Below are 15,988 nucleotides of genomic sequence, written 5' to 3' on the forward strand. Positions count from 1 at the left end.
AGCAGAATCAATATGTGTACTGTTCGGCTCTAAGGCCAATGGGAAGTCCGCGTACATTGGACGTTTGGCCCAGCAGTTGCACTTATTGCCTCAAGTCAACTCATTCCTCAAGAATAGGTGCCCAACTTTCCAGACGTTTACCGTGCCACCAAAGTGACGGACGACTGTGAATCATAGGAGTCTGTGTCATTTCCCATCGCAAATCGACATCCCCACCCAGAACACCTCCGCTCCCGCCAAGAGCTGGATTCCAAATAGCAGAACCGAATGAATCAAGGGGGGACGCTGAGTCTGATTCCTTGTCACTTGTTTGAGTGGGATGAGAGGAAGTAACACGCGGAAGATGTAATAAAAAGAAAGGAAGTGGAGACGACATTGCACATAAGATAGTCGCTTTCGTGAATGCTGATTCCGATACCAGAAGCGCAACAGTCGGTTGCAGCTTCGTATTTCTCTCTTCCTCAGAGCCAGGAAGATGAAGATGCCGGTGAAGTACACCTTCCATCTCACGCACGTAGTTTGGACCGAGCTTCTTGCGCTCAGCTTTACATTGCGCGAGTACACGAATGCGGCGGCGAGGAATTCCAACACCGTCAGTGGTGCTACCGGATTCTTGCTCGTGAGCTATGGGAGACGGGTAGGGTACCCACCACCAGCCCTGCAGGTCGATACCACCGTCATTTCGACCACCGATTCGAGAAAGTGACATAGATAGATTGCGTAGCATGAGCATTGCACGGTTCTCAAAGGCTGTTCCACGATGTACGTTTGAGAGCAAGGTATCTTCAGATGACAACGTCGACGCGTTTGAAGACATGAGACGTTTCAACGGATCGCTGTAGCAAGCCATCTTGATGCAAGTATTTCGTTTGGGAGCAGAAAGCAACGACGGCAATAATTTTGCCACGCCCATTGCCAGTGGTAGTTACAGGTAAAGATAGCGTCGAAATGAAAAATGGCGGAATTATTATTTAATAAAGTATCGAGGTCGGGTCAGGTGATCGTCTTTCAGCGACCATCTCCAATCATTACTCAGTTTACTGCCTTTCTCTGTCCTTGCTCTCATCACCAGCCTGAGCATTACGTCTACGGACTATCATGTCAACATTTAATAACGCCGTCTTTAGTGCGGATTCGGACGATGAGCATGACCCAGACTTCGTCCCTAATGAACATTCAAGTGCGTGCTCTTAAGTCTAGTCTTGTGCGTATGATGTACCAACATGCTGCAGGCAGTAGTGACGAGGAAACCACGAAGACAGCAGCAGCCCCTGAATCTGACCCTGTAAATAAGGAAGCAGAGACAGCTGCTCAGAAAGAGTTAGTTCTTTATTTTCTACACCAAAGCCAATGGTTGATTCATGTGACTGTCAGAGCTCGTGCGTCCTTATGGGCAAGTTTCCAGTCCTCCGTTTCTGGGACAAATGGCGAAGGTTCGGGCGCTTCAACACCGCCCGTCAAAAAAGCTAGGCTTGTGAAGGTGGAGAAAAAATACAGATTCGCGGGTGAGGAGGTATCGTGAGTGAGTTTTTCGCAACCTGGGGTTCCAGTTTTGTTCTCGAATTTAAATGTTGACATTGCGTTTCGCTGATATAGAGAAGTGGTTGAAGTGCCGGAAGACTCAGAGGATGCAAAGAAATGGCCTTTGTGGAGGCAACCTTCTCAAGATGCCGAAAGGGCAAACGAGGCCGAGCATAAAGCAACTCCTCCGGACAACATGGCAATTCAACCATCTCTGGAGTCTGCATCTCGAGCTTCTGGGCCTTCCGGACCGACTTCCATAGCAGAGTCTTCATCTCGATCCTCCACACCTGTCACAGCGCGCCCCAAACCAGGCCCACGAAAAGCAAAGACTGTGCTAACGCCAATGCCCAGCGCAAAACCCAAGAAACTCACAACACTGGAGAAATCGGCGATGGACTGGCGTGCACACGTCGCATCGGAAGGCGAACAGGGAGAATCGAGTACTAAGGTGCAAAATGGCGGGGAAAACCTAGCTGATGAACTGGAAAAGAATCGACGAAGTGGAGGCTACCTTGAGAAGGTCGCATTCCTTGAACGAGTTGGAAGTAGGAGGGAAGAACTATTTGACGAGAGTAGGAAGAAGCGCAGGAAGGGTTAAGGTCCCGTCCCTTCCCCTTCCACCGTTTCCTACGCAGGTTTAATTTTACGTATATTTATCTTAATTTTCTTGATGTTTGTATTTGTGATTTTTATTAAAACTTACATGAAACTAACTTAAAGTTTCGCACGTGACTTGTATGAGTTATGATAAATAACAAATATTCCTGAGACGCCGAGAGCTGTTCTTCATTAATCCTGTCCTGTTGTACTTGATAAACCCGTCCTCGTCGGCTCCCGACAGTCCAGCGTCAATCGAGTACACAGCTCTTCAACATGCAATAACAGCCTCAACACACCTTGTCTAGAACATCCACCACCCTCACTGTTCTGCAAATTTCTTAGCATCTGAGGCAGGAGTTCAAGTAAACCATGGAAGCACCCTCAGACGTTATTCGTGATGCAGCCATCGTCGAGGGCGTTAAGGACATCGCTTTTGGCAGTGTACGCATCTATTTACTCCTATTACTGTTGCACGTTGAGTTCTGACTTGTTGCGAACAGATAGCCGGCATGGTCTCAAAAGTCTTCGAACACCCATTCGATCTCTGCAAGGTGCGGTTGCAGGCTCAAGTCCTCGACGAGACGGCACGTTTCAATGGACCTATGGACTGTCTAATGACGACGTGGAGAAAGGAGGGACTGCGAGGATTGTATCGCGTAAGTACGATCATTGCTTGTGTTCGGATCGGAACAAGCTTCAACTTGTCTCCGTGACTTGGCCGAACCGAAAGACATATTATACAAGAAGGTTGTGCGTGTAACGATCATGCGGAACCAGTATGCATATTTCCTTGGCCTGGTCCCACAAACAACCGCTACCTGTGTTCATAAATCGGGCGGCAAATTCAAATTCAAATAGCGTTCTTGGCCTAAATTGCTAATACTATTCCTCTTCTGCAGGGCCTTCCGGCGCCGGTGGTCGGTGCCATGGCAGAAAATGCCACTCTCTTCCTAGTTTACGGCCAACTTCAACGATTATGTCGCTGGTGGTCAGGTGCCGCCTTGAATGAGTTCTCAACCGGGCAATTAATGTTTTCCGCCGCTGGTGCCGGTGCAGTTACAAGCTTCGTGTTGTATGCTATTTCTATCCTTGCTTTCATATTTTATTCATTTTCAACTGACTAATTGAAATTCATAGGACTCCAATAGAACTAGTAAAATGTAAAATGCAAGTCCAACTTCTCGCTCAGGAGGCTTCGAATCCAGCAGTCGCGCTACAACAGCTAGAGAGTGCAGGCGCGGGAGCGGCGATACTCGGTGCTGCTTCCCCTGGTCATCCAAAGAAACCCAATTTCAGCGCTCTCCCAGGGCCAATATCCGTCCTACGCACCGTTCTCAGGACACATGGTCTACGTGGTCTATGGCTTGGTCAAACAGGGACATTAATCCGTGAAACAGGCGGTGCCGTTGCGTGGTTCGGTACAAAGGAGGGCGTTTGCGAGTTCCTCTTACGTCGTCGAGCACGTCTGCAGGGCCCTCTAGATCAAACTGAAAGGAAGTTAACGAGCAAGGACCTTCACGCTTGGGAAAGCGCAGTGGCAGGTGCATTTGCAGGCGTATCATACAACGTCGTACTATTCCCTGCCGACTCTGTAAAGAGTGCCTTACAAACAGCCGAGGAACTACGCCCTGCCAACGGACATTCAAAAGCTGGTGCTGCTGGAAAGACTCTACATGTCCCGTCACCAACGTTCTGGGGCACTGCACGCGAAATGTACGCGTCTAAGGGCATACGCGGGCTGTACGCTGGAATGGGCATCACTACGGCACGCGCAATTCCGAGTAGTGCTATGATTTTCTTGATTTATGATGGATTGAGCAAGAGGTTTGGGTAGGAAATATGTGGAAAGAGAAATATATATAATATAGAGCTTTCTTGGATGTAAATATAATTCCATAGCCATTATGCACATTCTGATAGGGGACCAAAGCAAGCGTAATGGAACTGCTGTGCTCCCATATCATGATTAAATTCAAATTTGAGGTCGTGTCTGGTTCAACAATAGTGGAGTATGTGGTATCGAAATTCACTTTTCTGGTGTGCTTGCATTGCATTGCTGTTCTCAGAACAATCGAATGAAACTCGGCCTTCGGAGACGTGACAACGTATCCATAAGATTATAGGATGTCATCTATTGAAATAATGCATTTATATTCCGCGAATCGACGGATACACGACGAGTAACTGTTACTCCTCCGTCACTCGTCCTCATATCCCGATACTGGTCGCCTTGGTCGTTTTGGCACTATAAACGCACGTCAGCACATACATACCAACGTCAAAATACAGTAGAGCAGAAAGAAAGAAAAGAATATAGGGCATATACAAACAGAGTTACGAAGGTTGCAAACAGAAGTAGAAAATGTTATAACAAGGCAAACGGAGACGCACAAGGATACGAAGTAGGTATCTCCGGCGTAGGTTTCCATCCCAAGCTTTTACGGATAGGCGGGACGGCAACCGCGAGGACAGGTCCAGCGAGTCCAAAGACGCATGACCATAGGATGACTGGATTTTCGTGTGCTTGGCGTTGCTATTAGACGGATTAGACGGATTCAAGTAGTATATGTATGATGGAATGAGGTCATTAGGTTAGAAACGACACAGCAAAGGGGATTCGTTGAAACGTACAAGGTAGCGGTACGTTGACCGAAATGGGGATACTAGCGACGCCATTGTCGGCTTCACTTCCCTCAACGGTGGATTCGACGGGCGTTTTATGGCGACGTTGAGTTCGTTAGCGTTGATGCCTAACAGCAATTGGACTTTGTCCCTTCAACGGCAAAGGTTGGATAAAGTTTCTCACGGTAAGCGCGTATGGTAATCTTCGTCGTAACACCTTGCTCTATATTTCATAGCCATTGCCAAAAACTCTACGCAGTTCAAACAAGTCGCGTTTCTTCCATTGCCTTACTTTACAGTCATATCAAAAACAAAAACAAACAACATTCTACAGTTAGCAAGAAAAATAACTGAAAAACAGATAGTCCTTTTTTAAAAATATTTACATTCGCAGTAAGTTCTTAGGTCAGGTATCTGAACAATGGTGCCTACAAAACAAATAGCAAAAGACTTCAGAACAGTATACTTGGAAGCGAACGATGTGCCGTACTTTGTCAGCTAGTTCACTGGTATCAACCTTAGCTTCTGGCTCTGGCTTTCCATAGATGCGATCGCGACGGCGATTATCCCAAAAGTATGACGCCTACGGAAATTAAGCGTGGTTTAACCGGGAAGTCAGTATGGAAAGCGCTGCACGTAGAGAAAATGTCCTTACAGATAGGATAAGAGCACAGATTGCAGCAAGGAACTCGAGTGCGCAGGACACTTCGGAGAGTTATTTAGTTGATTCTGTTTCACTGTTCACAAAGGCACGCTAAGTATAACTCACCAGCAAATCCTTTTCTGTATTGACATGGTTCGGAATGAGTAATAATTTGGGCAGAATAAGCGATGAGATGAACGCACATGTATCGCGGCCCCTCTGTCGATGGATAAATATGTGAACCAAGGACACTTCCACATTGTCCGATAGCCATGAACATCGGGATACCCGTCGCACGTTTCGTCTCCGAACCAAGATTATGCGCGACTAGATGCAAGCCGATTGAGGCTTAATCATGATAAGATTGCAAGAAGAAGACGTACACCACGCAATGATGAGTCCGATGGTCGTATAAGTCCCACTAGTGATGCAAAAGACTGCAAAGTATTGTGCATGTACATTGTTATGCACAAGCAAGAGAATCCTATACATTCCGCGTCCTGAGTGAGTCTTGTGAAAAGCCAGTTGCATCCCGTACTTACAAATATCCAATACCGCCCACTGCACTCGCGCCCGACATCAACATCCCACGGTGCTGCAGACGGTCAGACGTATACGAGGTTATCGTAAGCACAACCGCGGCCACTGCATACGGCGGAACCGTTAAAAGTTGCGCGATCGCGTTCGCTGAGATATCCCGTCAGCCGAATCCAAAGTTTATTATAAACAGTAAAACGCACTATAACCAAACGTTTTAATGATAGTCGGTAAGAAAGCCGAAATGGATGCAAGAGCATTGTTGAGACCGAAGTAGATAACACCTCCAACATAAATCTATTGTGTACAATCACTTCAAGTCAGTCAAACAGCAAAAGGGACGCAGAGACAGACAGTGCGCATAAGCTCACCCTCCAATCCTTCAAAGCGGCAAATATGTGATCTAAGAAATAATATAACTTTACTCGTCAAGCGCGAAAAAGGCAGAAGCAACGTACTCTTATTGACGACAAATCCCGTATCTCCGCTTATCGCACGATTCATCCTCGCGATTGCGATCTTGCGCTCATCTTCGTTAAGGAAGTGAGTTTTCTCCGGCCTATCAGGAAGGAAGACGAGTGCGACTAAGCCCATTAGCAAGGCTGGTATTCCCTACATGCGCATATTTAGTTAAATGTGAATACTCTGATAGCATACTTAGCACCTCAACGATAAACAAAAGTCGCCAATTCGCGACGGCAGCATGCGCATGTTGTATCCCGAAAGCAATTAAGCCTCCGAATGCACCTGCAACCGCGGCAAAGCCGAACCAATATGCCATGCGCAGTCCCATCTCATGCTTGGTATAAAAATAGGCTGACAGAAATGTAATCAGCGATTGAATAGAGTGCCAAGCTTTGCGGACAAACATAAGTACAGAGGGACGCCCGGCCCGAATCCGGCCTCGAAAACACCAAGACCAACTCGAGCAACAATCAAACCCGCGAAGTTGAACGCAGTGGCCTTACAGAATAACAGTCAGAGCCAGTATATTATGGCTTTTTTTAATTTGAACTGACCATGAGAGTAGAACATAGGCCCCAGCCAAGAGCAGCGGATCCGAGCCACAGGCGAGGTGGAAAAAGCTTCGAAACTACAGAAGCTGGGATTTGGCACAGGATCTGACCAGACAAGGAGGATCGTCAGGACCAAGCAAATCGAATGCGTGTAATGGAACGCACATATGAGAAGAAGAAGGCGGAGTTGACCCAGTCGAATAATTTGCCGGTTGGATCACCGTGGAGTGTATCCTGCGGTAATCCTTGCAGACGTGCATTACCCAAGTTTGATCGGTCCAAGTCTACAAGCAGAGGTCGTAAATACAGATCCGTATCAGCGAGCGACAGTACCAAGGCCAGACGTACAAGCGAAGAGATACATCATGCAGGTGATGGGCAAGATTCGCCAGTCGAGCTTTCTAACTAATCTCCGCTCCTCGTCAGAAACGATGAGGCACTTCTTGCTCTCGTCAGAGTAAGCTTCTGAGCCAGCATCCTTGACTGTTTCCACTTCTGGAGCAAGCTTCGGGTCGTTTGCGCTCTTCTCAGAACTGCTGTTGGGTTTTTCGGAGCTCATCGCGGGCGGAAGCTGAGCGGCAAAAGACTATTAAGACCCGTCTGCAGCATGACCGTCAGTTTAAATAGGTTATTTATGTCTGAGGCCGGCTAAATAAAAGTTCACGAGATCTAGTTCACATGCCGGGCCTGCCGGGATAATCGAAGACAGGATGAGCAGATGCAGGCTACGTTCCCACATGGCCCCCTAGGCTCGCATAGCCGAGGACCCCATTCGGAACCGAGGCAATCAGCGCAGGTTGTTCTGGCCGAGCATACAACTCAACTTTGACGATTTACTTCCCATTCATGGTTTGCCCTTGGGCGAGAAAAGAGTTTAAAAAAAGATCTTGACCCGGTCCATGTCTCTGTACAATTATTTTGACTCACTGGTCCAGATGATAACGGCCTCGGATGCAAATCGCGATTATCACATCGTTAAGACATTACAGTAACAAAACATATCGAAGATCTACATAGACAGGCACCAGTGACGTCAGAAACAAGGATTTTAAGTATCATTCCGTCGACGAGACTATGTCGCGGATTAATTGAAACAACCTTGCGGAAACTCATTCGTGCTTTTTAAATTTTTAATTCAATTTTCTTTTTAGCCTTTCTGACTTCCTCAATAATGCTAATCTATCTCAGACCATATGCAAAGGGAGTGCTGCCGAAGTGCCTTCTGTATGCTAAAAATAAAACTAAACAAAATTAGCAAAGCTCACAAACACCATACGGAAGCACGGGCGCAGAAGCGTACCCTGCTGTGTTCATAGCATTGCCCTTTGTGGCGTATTTGATTTGAGAAGTCTCAAGCCGAACTGCCTCATTCTCCGAAGCTGGCGGGATAGATCTACTGCCAGGAGCTTAGGGAGTCCCGAACATACTCTAATCCTGGAAGCGTGAATCGAAGGAAGAATAGTAGTCGAAAAGGTAATGCATTGATATAAATACACGGCAATCAACGGTAGCTTATCCACAAGATAACTGCAAGAATAGGAAATACTCTATCCTAACTCGCTGGTATCCGTCCGATAAACTCTAGCCTAGCGAAGCGCCAGTATAAGGACGGAATAGTTGTAGGAGCGGTTCAGACAAGATCCCGTATGTCCATCGGTAGTGTAAAACACGGAAGAATCGCCCGCAACCTCGAACAATGTCCATGTCCAGGTAGCTGATTTACCAGTGCTTCTCGCTAATCGACACTTTGTCCACGTCTTCGTCGGTCATATTTTCGTGGAAAAACCTCTCGTGCTCCGCTATCTTTACATTGTTTCCGCTCATCTGCCTCTTCCGCATTAAGCCATCCTCGTTGTAGGTCCAATCCTCTGATGACAAGAAAGGTTCAGCAATCCACCGCGCTTTCTCCAATTGAAGCGAATATCATGACTAACCTAGACCATAACACCTGTACCAACTCTTCTCAGCTTCATCATAGAACTCATACCAAAACTGTACGGCAATTTTGTTGTCCGTCCAAGCGAATAGCTCCTTTCTGAGTCTTATGAAGAAACAGTGTCCTTCGTTAATATGATCTATTCTTAGATTGAAGTCACGCGATATGTAGCTTACTTGTACCGCTTCTCCTTCTGCCACTTCTTCGTGAGGAAGTCAATTATTTCCGCTCTTCCACACGGGAATTGGTCTCTGTTGCGCCAGATAGTGTCCTCAGTATAAGCCAGAGCAACTTTGGCTGGGTCCTTCGTATTCCACAGCTTCTGGGCAAGTTTTACTTTTTCTGCATTTTACAGGTCAGAAAGGTTATTGGGATAGAAATGCCCATTGCTCGCCATGTGCAGTTTCCTTCGTGAAAGGAGGAACGGGCGGCCGCAAGGTCGAAAAGTGAAGTTTTCGCGGCAAGGTAGACACGAGTCGTGAAGTGCGACTACAGAACATGATTTCGGTCGACGGAAGATTGGGCTGCAGGACGGCGAACTTTTATATAGGGTGGGCACGAAGACGCAGTGACCCGAATTCTCCATGCTTCCCGTCCAATCACCGTGTGTGTTCCTTCCATACCCGAAGGGGTCACATATTCTAGCGCTCCCACTGGAACGTATGCGTTCATGAACTAGTATTCCACTTACATATCACTGGCTGAGAAAGCTGCGTGGACAAATGGAAGTTGCTCATGGAGGAGGGTGCACCAAGCGTCAACCAAGTGAAACACGACTCCGCCGTTCGGAAGAAACCTTATTAGAAAGCATGATAGAGCTTCATTTTGCCTTCATATTTCAATTTCTGTCGCTTCGCGAGACGTAGGGCCATCCGGACTCGGAATGAACGGACTCGTGCCGTTCCTGTGTAAAAGCAGAAAATAGTAACACAAAAGTACTGAATAATACGGTAGTCATGCACAAGAGGTTAGGGCAACCAGAGACTAAGGAAAAGAGAAAGAATAGAGACTAAGTACAGAGGACCGCGCTTAATTCGTCGGATGAACAAAGATCAACCGAGCGGTAACGATGTGAATGGAGAAATGCTCAAAACTCCATTCATCTTGACGTATCCTGTCACGTGACTAGACGCTTATCTGGCTCCTCAGTGAACAGATGGTCGTTCTCCTTCGATTTGGAAAGCAACATGAGTGCAACAGAAGCCCAGACTGCCGGAGATGTGCGTATACTATTGTTACTCGAGTTTCATAATTCAAATCGCGTGTCTATTAGAAAAATCTACGCGAGCAACTCGACCCATCTCAAGTGAACTGTTTGAACGAAACGCAGGAGCATACACTGAAGAGCATACTGTCCAAGGACGCTGCAGCAGATGCATACTTAGAGAGTGATGCGGATGAACAGTTACTGCTGAACGTTTTTGTGAGTTTCCCCCATGCATGCACGAGCCGTTGCTTGACATACCCCACCTTCACAGTTCAACCAGACAGTGCGACTACGAAGTATAGCGATTCGAACGAATGGAGAGCATATTGCGCAAGCTCCGAAGAGTTTGAAACTTCTCATAAACCGCCCCTCAATAGGCTTTGAGGATGTAGAGGATGCAGACGAGACACAGGCTGCCCAAATACTCGACATCAGTGAGGAAGACGTGCGAAAAGGAGAGCCAATTCCTCTCCGGTACGTCCGTTTTCAAAACGTGTTTAGCTTACACGTGAGTAATCATATAGAATCATGCGCTTGTCACGAGTAACTTCTGATGTCTTTGCTCAAAATTTCGCATAGATTTTTGTGGTGAGCAATCACGGAGGAGAAGATACGACAAGAATTGACGGAATCGACTTCTTCGGTAGCCTTTATGGGTGAGTACTCCATTTTGACGACGCTTTTCTGAATCCTTAAACCCGTTTACCCGGTAGAGGCACAAAAGACTTGAGCGGACTGAACGCGCAAGATGAAGAATGATCGGGTGCCGTTAGAATCTATCAGTAGTCTACATTAGAGACAAGTGACTATATGCTGTAGCATGAAGGGAATAAATAATTGTAAGATAGTTCGATCAACGAGTGACTCGTCATTTGCCATCGATCTGCAGCCACATCCTCCAGTATCTCTCCTGTACCTCGTCACCTTGAAATTGCCAGTTGACGATCTTAACATCCTTGAAACCCTCTTCAGCGGTCGGCTCCTCAAAGGCTTGAGGAAAGGATGCCAATGCGGTATACGGAATAAGTTTTGGCTGGTACAACCCATCAGTTAACGCCGATAAGGTATCAAGAGATGAAGAGCCACGTGAAATTTCACCTTTGTGTTGGATGAGTTCGTGCTAGCAATTAAAGGAAGACAGTATGCTCGATAAAGATTGTTGTGCCATGCGAGATCTGTGGAAACCTTGAAAACGAAACATCTATCAAAGATATCAGCGCAAGTCACCGGCTAAACAGCAGTCCAGTGAATACCTTATAGGGACAGATAATGACTTCGCCAGGTCGACATAGTATTTACGAGTTTTCTTGTCACGATTCGTGTTATCTGAATCATACTCATTAAAGCAGGCACGGAGGAAAATCCGTTGACCAGCTTGACTACTTACCAACAACACAGCTAACCCCCTTTCTAATAGCTGCTTCGGCGGCCTTCAAGCACTTCGGGCGGCTGCCTAACGTATCTTGATTGACGTGCTCATATCCAGCAGGTTGGAATGAGCTTTCAAATAGGGACGTCTTGCCGGATGCTGGAGGGCCAACGAAAATGACTATCTCTGGTCTTTCTTCAGTCGCAGGTAAAATGGGCGATGATGTAGGAGTGATCCTTGGGCCTGTAGACACTTTTTAATTTCGACTAGTAAAAGCAAATAATGCCATACCTTCATTTGGAGGCAGCTGATTCGGATTGAAGCCTTTTAATTCGTAGGGCTTAGCTGGCCGCTTTAGGAAGTATTCCTTTATCGCAAGATACGTTATTTTTGAATATGGATGAACTGCAAATTGAACGTACTTCTGGGGTGAGGAACTTGATTCCGACATTTCCCGCGAACTTTCTGTCAGTACCTGCATGGTCTTCTTTTCGTCCTGCCGCGTCACCGACGAAAAATGATTTCTGCTTATCTATAGTCCAAGAGGTCCAAGGCCAGAATTTCAATGGAAAGCCGATACCGTTCATATTATTGTTACGAACCTAAGGTAACGCCAGCCTCTCGCGCAAGCTTTTCTATCGCTAGCCACATTCCAGGCATGGGTTTCCTGTAGCTATCTCTCGCTGTCGCAGCAAATAGGAGAAATGGTATCTCGTGCAGCTGTATATATTCAATGAGACAATTTATGTCGGAATGACCAACATACGAACCTCTTTTGCAATAAGTTGGATCTTCTGTCGCCATTGTGCCAGCTTCTTCTCTGGATAAAGCTGGTTGCTGAAGAACACGACAGTATGTCTAATGAGGAAGCGAACGAATTCACGTTATCAATATGTCCGTCGTAATGGAAGTATCAAAAAGTGTCCAGACCCAGCATCATAAGCTTCTTTCAAGAACATGGGCACGCATTTATGCCAGAATTCCCATTCAGTTCCGCTTTTTGAAAATGCAAACTTGATAACGGTGCCATCAAGGTCAAAACCAGCAATAGACGGCCGGATTTCCGCATTCAGGTTTTCGCCAAGTATACAAGTTGACGGCAGGAAAGGGGGCTGCTTCCATCTTAATGGACCAGCGGGTTCCGGCACGGTAGCCACGTCGCCGGGTTTGGCAAAAATAGGAAACACTGAGTCATATCCGTCAAGTCTTTAGTATCGATGAATATCTTTGGCTACAAATAAAGAGTTATATCTCACCTCGCTTGGTAGGAGGCTCTTGCCGTGAAGCATCTTCAGTTTCAATATCTTTCGCCGAACGTTTCTTGACTGCCGTTGCTGCAGAGGTTCCCACCTTGGCCATGACCGAGCGCGGTTTGGGTCTACGTTCAGGTGCTTTCAATTCCGTTGGTTTAGCTTTTAGAGACATGCCGCGCATAACTGGAACGCACCCATGGCGATGCAAACGGTGAATCATCAAACTGGACAGAAGGATCGACGGATCCGACCTAAAGAGCAGCAAAATACACACAAACATGTGCAAGCAAATGTCATGTAACACACTATTTCATATACCTATACACTATTATTGCCTCTACACGTGTAATACAAGTGATCCTAAACATGATATGGGGTAGGTTGAGTGTATAATTACACCACCTGAGTACCTCACGAAAGCACAATTTTGATGCATCGTATTAAAATGTCCAGTTATTTCACGGAGTCCTTTACAACATAATAAATCTGCTTCTAGAAGCCATGAAATCTCGAAACAACAATTGCAACAGAACATCACTTCAGAGTGCCTTGTCTAATTATTCCACATTCAATCCTCTCATCTTAGTTTGGACCCACAACAAACTGCTTGGTCTTGTTTAGGTGAGCAATTGTCTCGTCATCAAGGTCGAGATGAGCTTTCACAAGAGCAGGCGGGGTGAGTGTAAGCCATTGTTGCAAGCTGATATCTTCTACTCGGTCTATAATTCGAGACAGTCAGTTCAGTATACCATTGTATTCGAAAAAGACATGGAAAATTGACCCGAAGCAAAGAGCTCCAAATAGGTGAGAGTCGTGTTTCCTGTGTTCTCAATATAATGCCCATAAGACGGTGGAACGTATCCTGGACAGTTATAACACGTTAGTAAGGAAGGGAACGAAGGTCAAACCGAACAAACCGATATCGCCCGCCTATGACACTAAGAATTAGCTCTATGCACTAAGCATTTGTTTGTAAAAGCGTACCCGATAGTCAAACGTATTCGCTGTCGCCGAAGATGCGAAGAGAGTCATACGTGCTTCTCCCGAGCTAAAAACGAAGGACTTAAGCAAGGAAAATGAATTGAAATCATCTGGCGTACATGAAGTAACTCCACTCCGGCTCAGTTGGATGCCACTAAGAAAATAATCAGGAATAAATTTGTACATTTAGTGAGATCGACTAACATGAAGTTCCCTGAAGTGCATAATAAGTATCCATACCATTGATCACTACAAATATTGTGAGGCACGTACCGCATCCCTCCAGGTTCAACGGTGACCAAAGCTCCAACAATTGTGGTGGCAACCGGGAACACGCTTGGGTCAAATATCTTGATCGATCCACCGGCAAGAGGTGTCGCAGGCTGCTCCGAGAGTCTATATGAGAATGCTTGCGGAACTTGGCCATTCGGATCCGAGGGAGCAGTCTCGTTCTTTGGAGGAGGTTCTAAATGGGATTATTCATTATTAACACAACCAGAGGAGAGAGTACGCCGCACTTACCGGATGGGAAGATATATAGTTGCTCAGATGGTATGTGATCGAAAGCGGAGATATTGGTCTGGAAATCCTTTGCCAGTACTTCCTTCGGTATATGTGCCGTCCAGTCGGTTAACTGGAATGTTGTATCCTCCGAGAAAGTGCCGGAGTCAAAAACCTTCAAATGCATCGATCAGCTTTCATGATACTATATTATTCAAGGAATCAGTACAAACCAGAAGAAATTCGGTTCCATCGGGGTCATCGTCTGTTCCTTGAAGTGAATGAGGTATTCCAGGCGGGAAGTACCAAAGATCGCCTTGACCCTGAGAAAATGTAGAGGTTACAAAGTATTTTGCCGAAATGCAGATAAAACTCGTACAACTGTGGCAACGTAATTCCTACCGTCTGTGTCCACAGCAGTGATTGAGGTAGTTCCCTACGTAAAATTTCGTTGGTATTAGTGTATTGCAAAATTCTTTGGACGCCTACCTTTATCACATACGCCCACTAAGGAATAGGAGAATAGTCAGTAATAACTCGACAATGGTATGCGGTCAAGCAGAGTTAACAATACCTCTGCGACGGAATGCCAATGGAGCTCCCTATGCTGAGATTCAGTTTTTTTGGGAATAAGTCAAATAAGGGCCAACAAACCTAATTGCACCAGCCTCAAGGCGCATCTGAACTCCGGCCCTTGGTATTAGTCAGTAATGCACATTTTGTGGGTTATTAGACGACAAATTCACATTGTCGTAGCAATGGGCATTACATCCACTATTTAAAGCCGATTAAGACACCTTCCAGGCATTGCAAATGCCTATAACATTACCGTTCTGTTGTCTAGCCCATCCGCCGGTCTGAAGACGATTTTTACTCAGGGCAAATGGCCACTTAGCATTTTGACTGATGAGCAGAGGTCGTTAGCTTTTAAATTATAGTAAATGTGGAACTTCACTTACATGAGCCCGTTATCGGTAGTAGGGGGCGCAAAGAGGTCTGGGTTTTGCTGGTTGAGCTCGATGTCGTCGGGGACAATTTGCGTAGCGCCAGTTGTGTTCCTTATAGGCTGTACATTGTCATGTGTATCTTGCGACCACTCCGGAAAGTTAGGATCGTCGCTGGCCGGTGGTACGGTCTGCGCCTCGTTTGGAGCAGAAGACACAGTACTACCGCCTCCCGTTGAGCTGTTTAGCACAGTGGTGGACGATCTGGTTACAGACGAGTTCGAGCCGCTAATAGCAGGTGCTGCAGCAACGGTAGATGCGAGGAAAAGATAATACAGGATGTTCCCCTTGTACATCTTTGAAGACAGGACAGCTTTCGTCGTCTCCGTCTGTCGAGTAGCTCCATAAGATTTGGACATCTTATATACCTCGCAGTCTCTTCGTTCCCCCGACATCGTGGTCCGGCAGGTAAAGCCACAATCAAGATATCACCACGCACTCCACGCAGGAAATGCCATAGAAAAGGAAAAACACAAGAGTACTTCGTTCCGACCGCAGTACTGCTGCTACGCCAGCCGAGAATAGGACAAAAATAGATCCATGTATACTTCTTCTCTTTGATCTTCGGCCAGACCACGGATGGTCCTCTCAGGGCAGCATACGTTATCTAATTCCGAGTTTGAATGAATGACGTCCTTTCGGGTGAAGGGATACTACTAAGAGACACAATTCACAAACAACAGCAGCGCAGAGACGACAGGGTCGCCGTCTACCTCCGTAACAAGGTAGTAGGACTTGTGCTGTTCAGATGGACGAGAACCGGAACAACACCTGAAACGTTTAATATTGACGCTG

The 15,988-nt window shown here is 46.4% G+C and overlaps 8 protein-coding genes across 8 annotated transcripts; 2 read left to right on the forward strand and 6 right to left on the reverse strand.

The window, feature by feature from the left end:
• Positions 1-100: 100 nt before the first annotated feature.
• Positions 101-817, reverse strand: FOMMEDRAFT_77750 (uncharacterized protein; the record flags this gene model as incomplete). Its single annotated transcript, XM_007263479.1, has 1 exon — positions 101-817. The coding sequence occupies one exon, from the start codon at positions 815-817 to the stop codon at positions 101-103; it is 717 nt and encodes a 238-aa protein (XP_007263541.1).
• A 281-nt stretch (positions 818-1,098) lies between these two features.
• FOMMEDRAFT_152697 (uncharacterized protein) lies at positions 1,099-2,122 on the forward strand (the record flags this gene model as incomplete). The annotated part of the gene is made up of 4 exons (XM_007263480.1): positions 1,099-1,180; positions 1,233-1,320; positions 1,375-1,518; positions 1,597-2,122. 4 exons carry the CDS (start codon positions 1,099-1,101, stop codon positions 2,120-2,122), a joined length of 840 nt encoding a protein of 279 aa, XP_007263542.1.
• A 237-nt stretch (positions 2,123-2,359) lies between these two features.
• Positions 2,360-4,035, forward strand: FOMMEDRAFT_17720 (mitochondrial carrier). Its single transcript, XM_007263481.1, has 4 exons — positions 2,360-2,565; positions 2,625-2,780; positions 3,024-3,196; positions 3,262-4,035. Exons 1-4 carry the CDS (start codon positions 2,494-2,496, stop codon positions 3,956-3,958), a joined length of 1,098 nt encoding a protein of 365 aa, XP_007263543.1. The 5' UTR covers positions 2,360-2,493; the 3' UTR covers positions 3,959-4,035.
• A 287-nt stretch (positions 4,036-4,322) lies between these two features.
• On the reverse strand, positions 4,323-4,800 carry FOMMEDRAFT_79757 (uncharacterized protein; the record flags this gene model as incomplete). Its single annotated transcript, XM_007263482.1, has 3 exons — positions 4,323-4,369; positions 4,516-4,657; positions 4,756-4,800. The coding sequence occupies 3 exons, from the start codon at positions 4,798-4,800 to the stop codon at positions 4,323-4,325; spliced, it is 234 nt and encodes a 77-aa protein (XP_007263544.1).
• A 214-nt stretch (positions 4,801-5,014) lies between these two features.
• Positions 5,015-7,501, reverse strand: FOMMEDRAFT_144971 (MFS general substrate transporter; the record flags this gene model as incomplete). The annotated part of the gene is made up of 15 exons (XM_007263483.1): positions 5,015-5,174; positions 5,237-5,329; positions 5,402-5,451; positions 5,516-5,529; positions 5,593-5,716; positions 5,773-5,873; positions 5,932-6,076; positions 6,130-6,223; positions 6,298-6,329; positions 6,385-6,538; positions 6,591-6,742; positions 6,796-6,889; positions 6,946-7,047; positions 7,108-7,226; positions 7,291-7,501. The coding sequence occupies 15 exons, from the start codon at positions 7,499-7,501 to the stop codon at positions 5,148-5,150; spliced, it is 1,512 nt and encodes a 503-aa protein (XP_007263545.1). The 3' UTR covers positions 5,015-5,147.
• Positions 7,502-8,408: 907 nt separating this feature from the next.
• FOMMEDRAFT_144972 (DUF1348-domain-containing protein) lies at positions 8,409-9,464 on the reverse strand (the record flags this gene model as incomplete). Its single annotated transcript, XM_007263484.1, has 4 exons — positions 8,409-8,810; positions 8,877-8,983; positions 9,055-9,220; positions 9,419-9,464. 4 exons carry the CDS (start codon positions 9,462-9,464, stop codon positions 8,662-8,664), a joined length of 468 nt encoding a protein of 155 aa, XP_007263546.1. The 3' UTR covers positions 8,409-8,661.
• A 591-nt stretch (positions 9,465-10,055) lies between these two features.
• Positions 10,056-12,830, reverse strand: FOMMEDRAFT_103428 (PNK3P-domain-containing protein). Its single transcript, XM_007263485.1, has 14 exons — positions 12,711-12,830; positions 12,385-12,640; positions 12,225-12,312; positions 12,057-12,174; positions 11,877-11,986; positions 11,746-11,821; positions 11,473-11,697; positions 11,339-11,411; positions 11,184-11,286; positions 10,799-11,118; positions 10,665-10,741; positions 10,357-10,593; positions 10,152-10,301; positions 10,056-10,098 (listed from the first exon to the last, which is right to left on the reverse strand). The coding sequence occupies exons 1-10, from the start codon at positions 12,811-12,813 to the stop codon at positions 10,954-10,956; spliced, it is 1,317 nt and encodes a 438-aa protein (XP_007263547.1). The 5' UTR covers positions 12,814-12,830; the 3' UTR covers positions 10,056-10,098; positions 10,152-10,301; positions 10,357-10,593; positions 10,665-10,741; positions 10,799-10,953.
• Positions 12,831-13,289: 459 nt separating this feature from the next.
• On the reverse strand, positions 13,290-15,489 carry FOMMEDRAFT_77625 (uncharacterized protein; the record flags this gene model as incomplete). The annotated part of the gene is made up of 15 exons (XM_007263486.1): positions 13,290-13,426; positions 13,489-13,569; positions 13,625-13,637; positions 13,692-13,755; positions 13,808-13,842; positions 13,958-14,154; positions 14,211-14,364; positions 14,423-14,512; positions 14,569-14,625; positions 14,679-14,696; positions 14,764-14,791; positions 14,844-14,882; positions 14,936-14,963; positions 15,019-15,092; positions 15,149-15,489. 15 exons carry the CDS (start codon positions 15,487-15,489, stop codon positions 13,290-13,292), a joined length of 1,356 nt encoding a protein of 451 aa, XP_007263548.1.
• Between the last annotated feature and the right edge of the window lie 499 nt (positions 15,490-15,988).

Source organism: Fomitiporia mediterranea, assembly GCF_000271605.1.
Source record: "Fomitiporia mediterranea MF3/22 unplaced genomic scaffold FOMMEscaffold_3, whole genome shotgun sequence".
Classification (NCBI taxonomy): domain Eukaryota; kingdom Fungi; phylum Basidiomycota; class Agaricomycetes; order Hymenochaetales; family Hymenochaetaceae; genus Fomitiporia; species Fomitiporia mediterranea.

What these genes read in the sequence shown, in the direction of transcription:
- FOMMEDRAFT_103428 (XM_007263485.1), bottom strand. Translation starts at nt 12,813, where the DNA reads ATGGCCAAGGTGGGAACCTCTGCAGCAACGGCAGTCAAGAAACGTTCG. An exon ending in AGAGCCTCCTACCAAGCGAG is followed by an intron (nt 12,641 to 12,710) that starts GTGAGATATAAC and finishes GATATGACTCAG; the next exon opens with TGTTTCCTATTTTTGCCAAA. An exon ending in GGGGGTTAGCTGTGTTGTTG is followed by an intron (nt 11,412 to 11,472) that starts GTAAGTAGTCAA and finishes AGTATGATTCAG; the next exon opens with ATAACACGAATCGTGACAAG.
- FOMMEDRAFT_17720 (XM_007263481.1), top strand. Translation starts at nt 2,494, where the DNA reads ATGGAAGCACCCTCAGACGTTATTCGTGATGCAGCCATCGTCGAGGGC. An exon ending in GACTGCGAGGATTGTATCGC is followed by an intron (nt 2,781 to 3,023) that starts GTAAGTACGATC and finishes CCTCTTCTGCAG; the next exon opens with GGCCTTCCGGCGCCGGTGGT. An exon ending in GCAGTTACAAGCTTCGTGTT is followed by an intron (nt 3,197 to 3,261) that starts GTATGCTATTTC and finishes TGAAATTCATAG; the next exon opens with GACTCCAATAGAACTAGTAA.